Source organism: Varanus komodoensis, unplaced genomic scaffold, assembly GCF_004798865.1.
Source record: "Varanus komodoensis strain SLA01 unplaced genomic scaffold, ASM479886v1 scaffold12, whole genome shotgun sequence".
Taxonomy (NCBI): domain Eukaryota; kingdom Metazoa; phylum Chordata; class Lepidosauria; order Squamata; family Varanidae; genus Varanus; species Varanus komodoensis.
The window spans coordinates 16040579-16056632 of NW_025335349.1; the positions used below are offsets into that span (position 1 = coordinate 16040579).

The 16054-nt window shown below is 40.2% G+C and overlaps 1 protein-coding gene across 5 annotated transcripts in view; it reads left to right on the forward strand.

Annotated features, from left to right (window-relative positions):
- ZFPM2 (zinc finger protein, FOG family member 2) overlaps positions 1-16054 on the forward strand; it is a 357598-nt gene that overhangs the window by 156250 nt on the left and 185294 nt on the right. For all 5 annotated transcript variants that reach the window (XM_044421773.1, XM_044421774.1, XM_044421775.1 and 2 more), the window contains one exon: positions 931-1049. In XM_044421773.1, coding sequence (XP_044277708.1) covers positions 931-1049 — 119 coding nt within the window. The remainder of the gene's footprint in view (positions 1-930; positions 1050-16054) is intronic.

The following is a 16054-nucleotide window of genomic DNA, read 5'->3' on the forward strand; positions in this document are numbered from 1 at the left end:
CCTGGAGGAAACACTGCAAAGCCACACCAAAGTGCTGAGTGTCATTTTAGGGCTGGTCTCCAACAGAGTCTTTAGAATCAAGGATTCCATGTTCAGATTAATGAAGGATATTTCAGTTCACTCTACATTTTTCCATAGGGAAACTAGTAGGGGTGGTGGGAGAAAGAATATACAAGTCCCGACTCATACCAATTTTCAGGCTCATGCTGGATACAATCCTGTGAAAATTACAGAACCAACTGGCCCTTAATTTTTGATGTGTCTGATATTATTTTGGTTTGGTGGCATTTTCTGTGATAGTTTGCAATTGTCTAAGCAGGCAGTTGAAACATTATGTGGGAAGCAATAGCCCTAAAAGGCAACAAACATTGTACAAAAATTTCCAGGCCTGTGTCCACAGCTATACGGAATAGAAACATAAAAGTATTTTTAGTATTCCATTTTATGTTCCTAATATAAAATTTCACTCTTGCATGATGCAGCTATGGAAATATGGAATCTATACTGCCCTGTCCATAGCTACTTTTTGGTGTTTATCTGAAATTCTGTATCCTGTACTGGTATTATCAATTACTTTATGTGTTAGATCTTCAGGAAGAACTTTATTTACAGTGTGTTTACAGATCCTTTCCTCCTAGTTCCAGTGAAAAGTCTCTTAAATCTTTCAAAAAAATTGCCATACAAGAAATTAGCATGAAAGTCATCAGAAACATGTTAGATGTTTAAAACAATAGTTCATATAATGTGAATGAACATGGTAAGAAAGGTCTCATTGTAACAGCACCATACCTTTTTCAAGCAAGCATAATTCATTTATTATTATAAGGTCCCTCTAAACATTGGTTATACAGACAAATACAAAAGTGGAGGTGTTTGTACATGATACAGGTGGAGGTTCTCTAAGCACTTTTCATTTTGCCTGTTTCTCAGGGGAGTTGGAGGTGTTCCAGAAGGAAGGGGAGCGCAAAATCCAGAGTCGTCAGCAGCTTCCAGTTGGAACAACATGGGGGCCATTTGCGGGGAAGATGGACTTGAATAACAACACACTGGTATGTTAAGAGATGCTCATTGTTGACTCTTTAAAAAGCTGCCAATGTCCAGAAATGGAAGGGAGAAATCTAAATGGAATGGTAATTTTCTAGCCTGTGACCCTTTTGTATGTTGCTGGAACAGGAGCTAGGGAATTAAGCTAGATATTAGAGCCGGATGTATAATACAAGGAGAACAATGCTCTTTTGCCCAAGCATGATATTTTTTCAGATGCTTCCTGGCCCACTTTCCCCCCCTTGCATCTGAAGATGGCTTTGAGCTTGAGTACCACATTCCAGGTAGCTTGCAAGACTAAACCCTGCCATGAATCCATTAATTGGTTCAAGCCATGGAGTTGCTGATGGTAAAGTAATTCAGCTTATGGTAAAGTAATACTAGTTAAAATTTAAACAGTATAAGGTAAGTTTGCTTCCTCGTGCTTCATAGTTGATTTGTCTTCTATTCTTATCAAACATTTTCACTAAATTTCTTCACTGTTGCAATGTATGAATTAGTAATTATTAGATGAGTCATATTAGTAGGATGTTGAGTTGTTTGTTTATAACCCAAGTTACATTTACATTCTTGAAACATCTGTTAAATAAACGCTATTCAGGAAACTTAAAAGGATTTTGATGTGTAGGCTACATTCTGTATTCACTCGACCAAAATCAAAGGTCCATGTAAATGTAATAAAAGGAATGACAGCATTTTGACTTCATTCACATAGCATGATAGATAACAGTGGAGCATCACAATAGGTTTTTCAGTAATGTCTGAACCTAGAATGCTTTTTTCCCACTAATCACAGGTTGTTTCCTATGAGCAAGCCTGTCTGAAAGCCCATGACACTTTGTTGGATTGTTCTGAGTGGCTTGTTGCAACATCTGAACCTGGCAGGGCAGTTTTATTGCGAGTTGTGGAGAATGAGAAGAAAGCTTCCCTGGAGAGCATCAAAGCCTCCTGCTGCTTCCTGAGATGTCACTAGTGCCTGCACCACCCTCCCTTTCCTTCTCCAGTTCCCTGCAGCCTCTGTTCCTAAAAACTGTTAAGGAAGTTTGGAACCTGTTCTTCCAGTCTGGCACAAATAAACACAAAAGCCCGTTATGGTGAAATTTGCGTTAATTTCCTCCTCTGCTTTTCTGTTTCACCATTACATTTGTGAATCTTTATCAATTCCTTGCACTTCCTGTTATGCTTTGAAATTCACTAGTAAGCCAAGCCATGAAGTGGAGAATGAAACTGAAAAGGACATTGATAAGATGGGTTTTCATCATTCTGGGCAAAATAGCAGATAAGGAGTCTTGTGCTTCTTCAGGATCCCATTTTTAACGATAAAATTGTGTTATATGTGTCAATGCGTTAAAAACTAGATTAATAATGATTTTAAAACTTTATGCATTTGTCAATCTGATGTGAGTTGGTGTGAATTTCCCACATGAACCATCAACCCTGGTGGACCAATTGCACAAAGGTGCCAATTTTGGGAATCAGGAAACAAAGATTTGGCATCTGCTGTAAGTGCTGAAAGAGCGTAGGAGGACTAAGAGCAAAACATGCTATAGGAAGTCACAGAACAACTGATTGTCTGTTGGAAATCATAAGGAAACCCCCAACCCCTGTGGGCTATTTGCAAATTTGCAGCATGATGCTTGAACCCCAGAGAGGTCTGCCTGTCCTTATTCGTTTTTCGGCACCAGGCCAAGACCTTTTTATTTAAACGATATTTTAATTGTTAATTGGTTGTTTTATTTAGTGGTTTTGAATTATGGCCGAGATACTCCACATTTTTCATGTTATTCTATTCTTTGTTTATTTATTCTCTTTGTAAGCCGCCCCGAGGCTTCTGCAATGGGTGTGGCATAGAAATGTTATAAATAATAATGAATGAATGAATGAATGAATGAATGAACTAGACCACTCAGTTTTCTATTTGTTCAGTGTGGCTACAGCAGGAGAAGCCCCTTTTCAAGTTTGTTTTACAAGTTTGCCTATTTTTATTTTTAGTTTTCTTACCAAAATAAAGTTGTATTTCATAAAATGTATGAAACATGCAGTTCATACATTTCAGCAACTGTTTAGGGTAGAGCTAGAAAATAGGATTTCTTGTCCACCCAGGGTGAAGGTACAAAGGACTGCCATCAGTCGGACTGTGCTTTGTGCCAGGATCATACAGCCACGTCTGGCCACACACATGGCGGCACGGCATCATGTGGTCTGGCACTGGCCAGAATCAGCTTCGGAGGAAGTCCCACTGCTATTCTTTTCAGGCCCCCAGCGCTGTAGCTGAAGAAAAGGCAGAGCTGTGGACTGGGGGCAGACTCCAGAGGGACACTGCTGTCCTTGCTGATCCCCTTTTAAGTAATCTGCAGAAAGGAGAGGGTCAGCAAAGCTTCACTGGCCTATGTCCTTCCAGCAAGATGCATTTCTGCCCATTCAGGGTAGCTGCAGAAGTTTGCGCAACAGAATTGGCAGAGCCCACTGGTTGCGGAAAGGAATGGGTGATGTTCTTTTCCTAACAATTGACTAAACCCTACCAATATCTCCTTATTAGCTGTGACTAAAAGGCAGGAATCGACATACAGCAGTGTGGGGGACACTACATAAGAACTGCAATAGTATATTTATGTGCCTGAGCCTGCAACTCTCCCAACTTAGCAATTGGCACCATTGTTGATACCTTTGATATCGCATGAAGTAGAAGCAATTTGGCATACTTTTCTTGTAGAGAAATTACCTACATTTCCTCTTTATTCAGCCTCAAACAAAATCTGAACATGGAATAATCTTTCTAGATTGGTTTGTATTCCAAGTAGTGTTATGAGTCTGAGTTTAAACTTGTGGTAGTTGGCTCAGGGGAGCCAGCAGACTAATTAATTCAGCACAGTAATTAATTGAGTCACTGTGCCAGATGTCAAACACTTTTTAGATCTTTCAAGTTCCTATCTGGAATTATGTTAACAATATACATCTCAAAACACTGAGAGGTTGGGTACATTGAATAAACTGATTGAAGTGTCATTTGTCACAGCAGTAAAAGCAACAGACACTTGGTTGAATTCAGCTCACATAGATGAAGAATCCTGAAGGCAGTTGGCCAAAGAACTGGACTCCATTAACCTAAGCAGGATATGCTAACATGAGGTCACTGGGTGGAAGCTCAGGCAGATGAACTAAGAAGATGATGTGCCAAGTCTTTCCAATTCATAAATTAGACAAGCGTCACACTTACATAATAACAGTGGCAGAATGCTTGCATCGTTGCATTGATTGCTTTTAAGGCTTTTAATGACAAGCAATCAGTGCAGCTTTTCACAAATTATTATTCTCTGTTTGGATGGAAACGTTTTGTTTGTAGGCATTTGCTAGTAGTTTACTTTCTCGTTTATCCCCACCCCCACTTTCTGTAATGTGTTTTTACATTTTTCTGTTAAAGTCTGCTAGCGTGGCGGAAAGTGTGGTCCCCAGGTGTTGCTGGCTTGCAACACCTGGTATTTGTCACCATTGGCTTTGTGGCTATGGTTAAGGGAAGCTACAGGCCAGCAAAGACTGAAGGGGCATACTTTCCCCCTTACTGAGTTGTAGGGTAGTAGAATAAGCTGCTTCAAAGTCATTGTCAGTATAGTTAAGGATTCCCATTCTTGGTGTAAGGGCTATTTTAGGCTGTCTGACTAAAACAATATGTGAATCAGAATAACAACATGATTCACGTTGTGCAGATAAGATAGATGAATGGGGGAACTCCCTACCATTTTGTCAGTGTGCATTAAGTTTGAAAGGGGATTTAAAGGGCATGGTGCCCTTTTTGATTTGCAAGACTGTGTGACGCCATTTCTGCTTTGGAAGTTTTTGCTCCTTGTTAGAGAAGTTTGGAAGAGTTATCTTTATTACCTATGGTATGATGAAATAGGGCTACATTCCCTACTACTGAATTACCTAAATGCATGATAAAGATGGTAATATTGGGATTTTGACATGAAAGCATATGGACAACATGTGATAGATACATACAATCATAGGATAATACAGTTGGAAAGGATCTTGAAAGTAATCCAGTCTAACTTGTGCTTTTGATTGTTTTAAAAATCTGAATACAGGATTTTCCACTTATCTCAGCTTAATTTCATCAATAAATCCATTTATAGACATGTTTAAAAACACCAAATCATACAAAACTCTGTAGCTATCCACTCAAGGTTTCTCGCTCCAGGTTGACCCAGAACAACCGACTGGGTAAGGTTCAACATTCTGCGTTAGAATCCACCTATTCATACTACTATCTAGCCAATAAAGATTGGAGTTGGTGGGGGCAATTTCTTTCTTTTGCTTGTGAATGGCATGCATAGCTGCACCAGTTACAGTGGAACACAATTACATTGCACACACACACATAGCACATATGTGCATGTGTACAGTTTTGAATAAGCCAGGCGATCTCAAACTTTGTACCTTAGAGTCCACTTAAAAGAACTCAAAATGAATGATCACCAGCAGGCACAAAATAATGTTTCAGTTCAAGAACATATTAAGCCAGCCCTACCTTCTTACAGCAGCTGGGTCTGTTAGGGGAACCAGGCATCTTGCAAAGGGGAGTGGCTCTTAGCAATATACGTTTACTTCTTAATATGGTACCTTGTTCCTACGTTGCCCTGCCCAAAAACGGAAATGTCATTTCATTGAAAGGAAGTGGATCTGAGAGGTATCTGAGGGGCCAGTCCTGCTCAAAGCTGCCTGCTTTGAAATGATTGGTTAAAAATTGCCTTACAACTACTGATGGCTTCAGTTTAAAGTTCTGATAATTCCTTGTGAAGATTGGTCCAATAATGAAACTAGTGATTTGACCCTTCCCAGCCTGGGAAGATGGGAGCCAAGGAAGCTTCTCACATGAGTCCCATCTCCAGGACATCCCCCCCCCCCCCTTAGCCTGATAATGCCAGAAAATCTTGAATGAAAAGACAGCTTCAAATCAGAGACTCAGCTGAGAGAACAGCAATGGGACAAGACAACCAAATGATAAACTGGATTAATTAGTCAGTGACTTAGCCTCGGTAGCACAGGAATATTTAACTGATTCATTTAATGCAATTGCATCTTTAAATACTTTCCTATTTCTTGGATGGGAAACTAGAGAAGTCTCAATTGGCCTGTGGGGGACCCTCATCTCTGTCCAGCTCACATTTGACATGGCGGAAGCGTTTGTTGAATTCCTTGCCAAGATCAGGAGATACAACGTCCACAACATCCCCATTTTTCACCAAACTAGCAAACAGCTGTTTGTCTATGATGAGGTATTATTGATAAATACATTCTTGATATACATGAGCTCATGATAAAATCAATGTAATCTTTCTTAGATGTTCAATCAACAGACTACTCAATAATCTGTCCTAGAGTTGGTGCAAATATCAAGCTGACTGGCTGGTAGTTTCTTGGATCTACCTTTCTAACTTTTGGTGATAGGAACAACATTTGCTAGCATTGTCAGCATTACCTCTTGAAGTCTAGTAAGTTTTAATTATTAAAGACATTAAATTGTCATCATCTTTTATAAGATCTAATATATTTCCATATCTTCAATTTGTAATCAAGCTTCAAATGTATCATCCCAAACATAATTTGATGATGTAGAATGAATATATAGCCTGATCTGGAAACTTCCATGAAATTCCATTTTAACCCAAACCTTGTCAAGCATAAATAAAAGTCATGCAAATGTGATTATAGTTTTCTTCTTTTCTTTCATTCTTTTTTAAAAATTCTGTGTATATCAATCTAACTACATAATTGACCACGTCTTGAAACTTGTAAAATAGTCCATGGAAGTGTATGGTACAATAAAATTCTTTACCATTTAAAGGTGCCACAATTCATTCATTCATTCTCTCTCTCTCTCTCTCTCTCTCTCTCTCTCTCTCTCTCTCTCTCTCTCCCCCTTCCTTCCTTCCTTCCTTCCTTCCTTCCTTCCTTCCTTCCTTCCTTCCTTCCTTCCTAAATGGCATCAGTATGGCATTACCTGGATCATGTTAATCATAGCTCTCTCCCTTAAAACTTTACTGGAATGAAAGAAAAAGCTCTGAAAAGATTCCCAACTGAAGCAGATAGTTCCAAGTGGAGAAGTGGCAAAGAATTTAACACACATGATGAAAGTAAAACAGTGGCCCGTAGCACTGCTTCATTAATCAAGTGGAGGCATTCTGAAAAATGTTTTTCTTTGGCTGCAGCCATCTATTTTTTGGTGTTAATCTATGCCCTGTGGCAGGGTTTTGTGAAACGAAACAATGAGTAGTTGTATCATACCCCCTCCCTTCATTGTAGTTGCCCCTGTCAGAAGGAAGAGAGGATGATTCAAGTCTGTATCAGCCTGATAAGGAAAAGAGGATTCAAAATGGCTGGGACGAGAATCTGTGGGAGTAGAAGTGTGCTGTTTGGGCCAAGCAACCAATGGGATATAACAGAAGCCTTTTAAAGGGACACTGAAGATTCACTGCCAAAGCTTGCTACTTCTCAGAGATTTCCTAATGAAATAGTTTGATTGGGAACTACCATGTGAGTCACTCAAGGGCTGGAGTTCAAAATGCAGTTAACTTATTCACTTGCTAATCTTTAGCTGTGTCAGTTCGGGGCAGAAACCTCCTATCTATACAGGCCCAGCCAGTTCTATAATTTTTACAGTTAAAATATTAGAGTTTACCAGCCACTTTTAACAGAAAGTATAGAAAAAGCTATACAAGCTTATTGTGACTGGTATTTATAAATATATTTAAAAAAAAACACATATTCTTAAAGTCTGCTGTATCTGGGTAGGCTCATGAAAGTGAACTTCTCTACAACAAAGGACACCCCCGAAAGGAACAAAAGATCAAATTTGAGAACCTCTTTTGTTTTCTCATTGTGCAGACTTCAACTTCTTTCACCAAGGCTTGGTCTAAATTCTGCATTTGCCATGAGGATTGGTCATACCCAGTATGATCTCCCATTACTTGGAGGTCAACTGTTTCATCTCACGCGGTGCTTTGGGATTACCTTTACCAGCCAGAGCTGAACCTCAAGCACACCTGAACCAATATACCCAAGATACCAATTTCTTTCTTACTCTCTGTTACGATTTTAAAGTAAAGTAACATCATAATGACAACATCTCCACATCAGTTCAGAGAATGGGGGCATACCGAGAGACATTCTTGTGGACTGGCTATGTGTATCTAGAAATAAATATTGTTTTGAAGAAGGGTTGGACTGACTGTAGAGACAGAAGGCTGGACATTCAGTACTTAATGCTGAGTGATTTGATTTGATACTGTTTTGTTTGGAAATTTTAAAAGTTTTGCATATCATTAATCTGTTGTGATCCAACCGTTTATTCTAGTTTGATTGCTATACAAACTTAATATGCAGATATGTAAACCAACTTTAGCTCTCTATAAAAGTTCTGTGAGTCAAATGGAATCATGATAATTTAAGTTGCTTGCACCTTCCTAAATATGGAATAGCTATTTTGTCTCTATATGTGGATAGAACGCAGGTTCTTTGAGACTGCAATCCTAAATACAGAGACTGAGGGAAACTTCTGTGGCTGGATTTGCATGACATGACAGTCCATCATGGGTAACAAGGCATGCAGTTACTGTGTCATGCAAACCTGCACAGTTTTGCACAGGCTGACCTTTTTGTGGGCAACAGGTTGGCCCGACAACCAAAACATGTTCTAGGGGCATTTGTACCCACAATGGGTTGTTGTGTCATCCAGACCAATGTGATTGACCCCACCGTGGGTCCAGGGGCAAACGAGCTGCTTGGCAAGAGTGCCAAAAATCCTTGCGAGTCTTATGGAGTTCACCTGGGTCACTGCCGTTGCCAGCTGCTGCTGAGTGCCCAAATGACTTAGTTTCCCTAGTGCAATCTCAAGCTCTGGGTTCTTTGCTACATCTGCTCTTGCTTCCTCCTTTTTCCAGAGATCGCTTTTTGCAATCCCTGAGTTGACTGCCAGTAGCAGCCCCTTCAAAGTAATGCCCCAGTAGGACAAAGGATGGTTTGTCCCAAATCTCATTCCCCTCCATCTGCCCCCTCTCCCCCATGTGTGCATGCCTTGGAAAATGAACTTAAGCACTTTCTTGGGTCAGAAATAGGCAACCTTGCCTGGGTAATTCCTGGGGAGGAATCTGCTTTCCAGGTACAGCAGGAAACTTGCATGGACATTGATACAGAGATGTTGCAAAGGGGTTTGTTCTTGACTTTGCTTTCCCCTGAAAGCTGTCCAAAGAAAACCTATGAAAAGAAAGGAAAGACATGAGTAATCTTTGCTCATGAAAAGGGGACAGACATTTGTATTGATATCTTCTACTTTTTTTCCTGGGCCTGACTCTTAGTGCCCATCTTTTTCTGTGATTTAGGACATTAAGAAGACTCAGGTCCAGCCAAACAAACACATACAATCAAAAAGAAAAAAGGGGAAAGAAGATCTTATGCAAATAGGTGAGCTACTCATCAGCACCTTCTGACAACTCTAAGGGGAAAGCAAAGTAAAAAAAATAAACCACTTGGCAGACTCTGGCTCAATGTTGATGGAAAATGCCTGCTGCACTCTGACACCACCTCAATACCTACTGCATTGCGCTGGCAAGACTGCCCGTTTCACACCTGTGAAAATCTGCAAGAATTACGGAAACATTTTTGTGCAGATTTACCCACCCCCAGTGGCACACCAGGGACAATGACTCCATTGTGCCACTTGGGCACCTCAGAGGGGCTATGACTGGCTGTGAACTCAGAGATTAGGAGAAATGACCTCTTGCACTTGAAACTGAAAAAGAGAAGAAAGCCACCGTGAGCAAAGGGAGATTACAGTCATGTAGTGAGAGGAGAAAAACTGGTCCTGCCACAGAGTCCCTGGGATACACATGGGGGTTGCTGAGGGAGAAGTAGTGGGACAACCTACTGTGAGCCTGGTTGTCTGTTGTACAAACGGTGGGCTGTTTGGGCAACAACCACCAACCATCACCATGGCTATTTGTCAGTATGGCGTCATGTGATATGTGAAGCTGCCCATTAAATGCGATGGGACTTATTTCTGAATAAACATGGTTAGGATTGAAGTCTGTGTTGGTTCAAAGGTGAGTGATTTCAGATATCTAAGTGAAACCTAGCACAGTGTGTTATTTGTAGCCAATTTTGGCTGGTTCTGTGATGTTTGCATATTGCCTTTACCCTGAGGGATGTTCTCCTTGCATACCTATAAACATATCCTATTTACTAAAAGCAGAGAGCTTCTGATTTCAGACACAGGAAATACCGTGTTTCCAACAAGCTTCTAATAACTGGATGCTGACTAAAAGCACCCCCATTAAGTGGAATTTATGCTAATACCATCCTAATTAAGCAGTAGTTATTACCAATCATTATCATTAAGTTAAATCAGTTCCCTGGGAGACATCTCAATAAAGCAGCTGTCCCATTTCATCATGTCACATTTCTGTACTTCAGTGTAAAATGTTATTTTATGTACCAATTTTTAAGTTCATTGCTTTACAGCTACTGTTCTGAAACTGAAAAGCAAGCATCTCCAATATGCAGAAGGTCTACCTGAAAGCTTCCAAGTTCTGAATGTGTCATTGAAGAGCCATTGTAGCCCAATGATCCGTTTACCCTTTCCATCTTCTATCTGTTTAGTCCAGGTGGTTGAATTCAGTTTGTGCTCACTACATGTAATAGTACCAAAATAGCAACAGGAATCCTGTTTTTCAAAGGCCATTTCTTAGATGGATGGAGATAACCAAAAAACCTGTGCAGAACTGTGCCAAATATCCTCCAATATTCTCTTCAAAGGAGCATATTTAACATTGCCTCACACTTGCATTGTTTCAGTGTTGATCAGAACCCTTCTGTTCTCTGGTTTGCTGGTTTTTCATGTCATTTCCTTTCTCCTCCCCCCTTTTTCTTCCCCCTCTTCCTTCCTTCCTTCCTTCCTTCCTTCCTTCCTCCCTCCCTCCCTCCCTCCCTCCCTCCCTCCCTCCTTCCTTCCTTCCTTCCTTCCTTCCTTCCGACCATCTTAATCCTGGGCTACATTTGCCCTACCGTTGTTTAATCGGATTAGCCATGGAGGCCATAATGAGTATCTGTGACTTACATCTGATAAAATATAGCATTGTGTGATGTCATCAATAAAATCACATGGCTTGCCATAGCCAGTAAGTAGCACTTATTAACACCTATGAGAGTAAAGTAGTAAAAGGAATATTATGCATACAGAAACAGCATTGATACATGTGATCAAAAGGTACTGAAAAACTGCTGAAAATGGAAAACACTTTCTGTTACCCAAAAAATGAAACATGCTAAAGACTTAGACTTGCTAAAGATGTTGAGGAACAGAACCAGTTGCCTTACATTCCCTAATAAGAGCTCTGAGATAAATGTTAGATCAAACAATAGTTCCTCACCAGAAGAAAAAGTCATTCATGCAGGGTTAGGGATGTATTATAATTTTGTTTCATTTCACAAAACATTCAAAACATGCCCTGCTCACAGTCTCAAGTGCAAGTTTATTTTGATAAGGTGGCAAGTTTTCAAATTCCCAACCTTGGGAACACATTTTGAAAAACAATACACATGTGATCAGTGGAAGAAAAGTGTGCTCTTCTGGCAAGTGTGCATTTTTAAAATTTGAAATTAAGAATGGGGAAAAATCAGAAACAAGAATGAAAACAAAATGAATTAAGGCATGATGTGGAGTTCAGAGAATCTTTGTGAACTCCTGCACCCCCCTGGTTTTCCCCTCATTATTCGGGCTAATGCTGCTTAGGACCTTGTTTTATAGGAAGAATGCTTCCTGAATAGAAAATGTTTCCTTGCCACACTTTATGATTAGAAGTGATAATCATAACAAAATTGGCATCTGATCAAGTAACAAAGTGAAGCAGCACAAGAATCCAGAATGTTGACTACAACACAGTGGGCTTTACTAGAGAAGTGTGCATTAGATAGGCAGCATGTGAAATGTGAGCTCTTCCTTTTTACGCCGTTGAATCTGAAGTCCTAAACACACTTACCATGGAGGAAGTCATGGCAAACGTAGCAGGAGCTCTGAATAAGCATGCATGAGATTGTGCCGACAGTCTTGTCATATGGTCGTCAAATGGGAGTGGAGTGAGACTGCCCACCCATGCTCACAACTTGGCAGTGCGTACTTCTGGGCAAATATGGGCGGAGCACCAAGCTACGGTGTCTGCCAAGTAACTCAAGGCTGGTTTGGACAGCAGAATCAAGGAACAAGACTTTTGCTAACCTGCTTCTGCTTCTAAAAGAAAATCTCTGCACAGACAGGAACTATTTCCAGCCTAGGCTTCAGCTTCAGCCACTACACTTTGAGCAAGAATAGGTTCTAATGTCAGAACATTCAGGTGGGTGAGCCCTGCCTGTGACCTGAAACTTGTTCACATAGGGCTGAGCTGAATACACCTTGCTGCCGAAGGGTGTAATGACAATCCTAACTTAGATGGCTCTAAGAAGGAATTATATAAAATCATGGGAAGATGATAGTTTTGGCAGTGATAATGGAACCTACATGTTCCAAGTTACCCTACCTCCAAAGGCCAGATGCTGGGAAACAAACAACAGGAGAAAGAACCAAAAGCTTTGTAGTAAAAGAGCCAACCTGGTTTTCAGCTATTGGGCAGAATAGAAATATAATACCATGGTTTTAAGCTCATTCCTCTGAGCATAAGCACATAATTTTGCAATCTAGAAACAAAGTATGAAATAGAGGAAAGTCCCACTGCTACCATCACCACCACCAACCAATTAAAATACTGGAAGATACTACTGGAAAAATGGTCAGTTATTTTTCTATTCCTTAACAGTACTAGTAAGTTAAAAAATCTGTTTAAAAGTGATGACCATTTCAGCTGACTGTTCAAGGAAAGGATCTGATATTACTGGTATTGCTATGACTGTTTCTACAATTTACACAAACTTCAAAGATGAGCTTTTCAACTTTAAGCCAATTCATTAAGCCAAGGAAGTTAAGCCAGCTGCTTGTGGGAAAAGCCTTACAATACTGATGTGTTAGAGCACAGTTAGGAAGTTAGTCTGATTTGCATCAAAAGAATGGACATCAGAGAGCTAAAAATAACAAAAAAAGCTGGAGCCTTTTTGTCATGCCAAAAGCTGCCTCTCACCTGCCTTCAGGCATCTCAATGCTGCTGAGAAGTTGAATGGAGTATGCGCACTGTATTTTTTTAAGCATGGGGATTAGGCACACAAAGACAGCCTTGCAGCCCAAGCAGTTCCTCTTTGCTGGTTCGACCTGTACTCCAAAGCATGGCATGCAATCCCAGCCTGAGACAAACCAACACCTTCTCCCTGCTTGCTTCCTTCCTTCCTGCCCACCCTCTGACATGCAGCGGATCCATCTTGTAATTAAGGGACATGACCCTGCTCCAATGATTTGGTTCCTGAGCAGAGTGGCTCACTTTGCCCAATAAGGAGGCTGGCCATGCCCTCTTTGCTTAGTTCACACTTAAGGATATGGGTGTGAAACCTCTGACTTTCTTTCCACTCAATGGCATATATGATTGCAGCCAGAGACTTGCAGTGAAGGGCACGTTATGTAGTGCAGCCCTGACCATTGTGTGCCACTTGCATGGGCTGGTGGATCTGAAGGGTGATTTCTGCCTTCTTGTGAGCATGGCGATTGAACATTTGGCCGTCAGTGTAATCTTTGCAGTTCTTAGTTGTATGGGCTAACAAATCACATGAAAGCATTGCTTGTGAATTGTCCTCGAAATAACCCTCATGTGATTTGCTTAGGCTTCCAATCCTTAATCATGCATTGTTCTGAGAAAATGATTTTCACATAGAAAATGTAGCATGCAAAATTCTGAACCATTCACTGTTTGCCATTTGATGCTTTTGCAGAGTGGAAACAGAAAAATCAACACGAAGTATTGTTTTAAAATACAGTTTGACTCCACCTAAAAATCACTCTTCTCCTGGTCTTTTTTATTTTTCTTTTGGCATTCCCTCTTTTGAGAAGCATTGTCCTGATTTATAAGCATCATTGTCCCCTGTGTCTGAGCCTCAGATTTGAGAAGTAGGAGCCACTGGATTGCATTTTCAGGATGCCAATTGTATGCTCTTTGATCTGGTGGTACAGCCTGCCTCAGGGAATAAATTCAATCTTGATTCCTTTAGTCAATCATCCACTATCAGGTACCTGGGCCCTGATTAGGAGTCTGAAAAAAGAAGAGCACATCATGGGTGCATGTTGGATGCAGGAGCATTTGTGAAGAGGCTGCTGGCATCACGGAAATCTTTCCTGCTCATGCTGAGGCAATGTCTTCTCTCATAACACATTTCCGTAATGTATCAAAGAACAATAAAGGGGGAGAGATTTTATACACACACACAGAGAAAATGCCTGCAACCTCACTGATGAACCCTGGCAAGGTTGTCAGATTTATACAACTGTCAAAATGTGCTATAATAAAAAAGGTCTTAATGTCTTAATGCATTTGCTAGTCTTTATGGCACTGATAGGGCACCTATGGCCCTCCAGACATTGTCCTGCACCAGCCAGTATGGCTAGCAGTGATGGATAATGGGAGTTATCCATCCACCAACAAGAACTGGAGGGCCACACATTCCCTATTCTCACTTTTAAGTTTTCACAATACTTGGTTTAGCTGCAAGAGATTAGCATAGCTGACCTGTTGGAAAACAATAGGCCATCTTAATTTTCACCCTTAATTTTCAAATCTGGCAGGAACAATTTGCCCATACCAATTAAAGTTGGTCCCCACTGATTAAGAGATTGATTTAATACTAATAATAATTCTTCCCCAAAGATTTAGTGATTTATTTATCTGTTAAACCAATTAAGATGGAGACATGAACATAACTAGTTTCCAGATTGTCTTCAAAGGATACAATCCTATGAATGCTTAGGCAGAAAAAATATCTTACAATTCCCAAGATAGCTGCCTTGTGAACTCTGGGAGTTATGGTGATTCTTTTTCTTTATAAACATGAGAAAATCAGGTACTAAACCAGTTAAAGCATAGTGTTCAGGTTTTAATTGATGTAAATTTCAATCCTATGACCGTATGTAAAACCCAATACCTTAAGTAGGGTAACACTCTTTCTAAGTGCAATCAGTTGCTCAGCTCAACTCATTCATGGGTTCAGATGTTACACAGAAATATTCAAAAAGGCTACAAAAATGTACCCAACATACAGTGGGCCAAATTGTGGCTTAAGTAACCCAGAATTTGCTGTTAAATTAGAATAGTTCTTAGAATCAAATCCAGCTAGGGATGGTTAAACCAGGGATGTTTTTGCTTGCTGAGATTTTCCAAATTTTCCTTCAAGTTCAGCTTAGCTCACTTCCATTTATGTTTGCAACCTGTTTTTCATTTCATTCGAGTGGCAAAAATGTGTATTTCTGTGTGCATTTTTTAAAAAAATGTGCAATCTAGCCTGCATTGACTAAAGCATGAAAATGCATTTAAAAATATAGTCAATGTTTAAAAAAAGAGTATGAAAACATGAAGAACTCCTAGTTATATGCAATTTGGGATTGCAAAAAGGAGAAGTTAGAGGAAATAACTGAAAGACAATTCTTATACACCCCTATACCTTTTAATCTAGTTAAACTGTCGAACAGGGAATTCAGAAACTTTACTGGTAGAATTTTTTCTGAGCTTGGTAATTACTTGGCTCAGAATAAAATTTCAGCAATTTGTAGCACTCACTTTAGTAATGGGGTGAGCATTATGTCTGCCTCGTTTTTATTCTGGCTCGGATTTTAATTGGAGTCAGAGAATAACTCATGCCCCTCCCACCCACCCCACTGGCCATCTGCCGGCCTGCCTTCTTCCTGTTTGATCTGAAATGCCTACTCATTGCCTGCCTCCAGCCACCCTTCACCTACCTGCCTATTTGCTTACTTTGCTACTGTTGCATCTCTAACCCCAGCAACAGAAGGCAGAGTGGTCTTACTTTTCCCCATCCAATGATTTATTTATTTTAT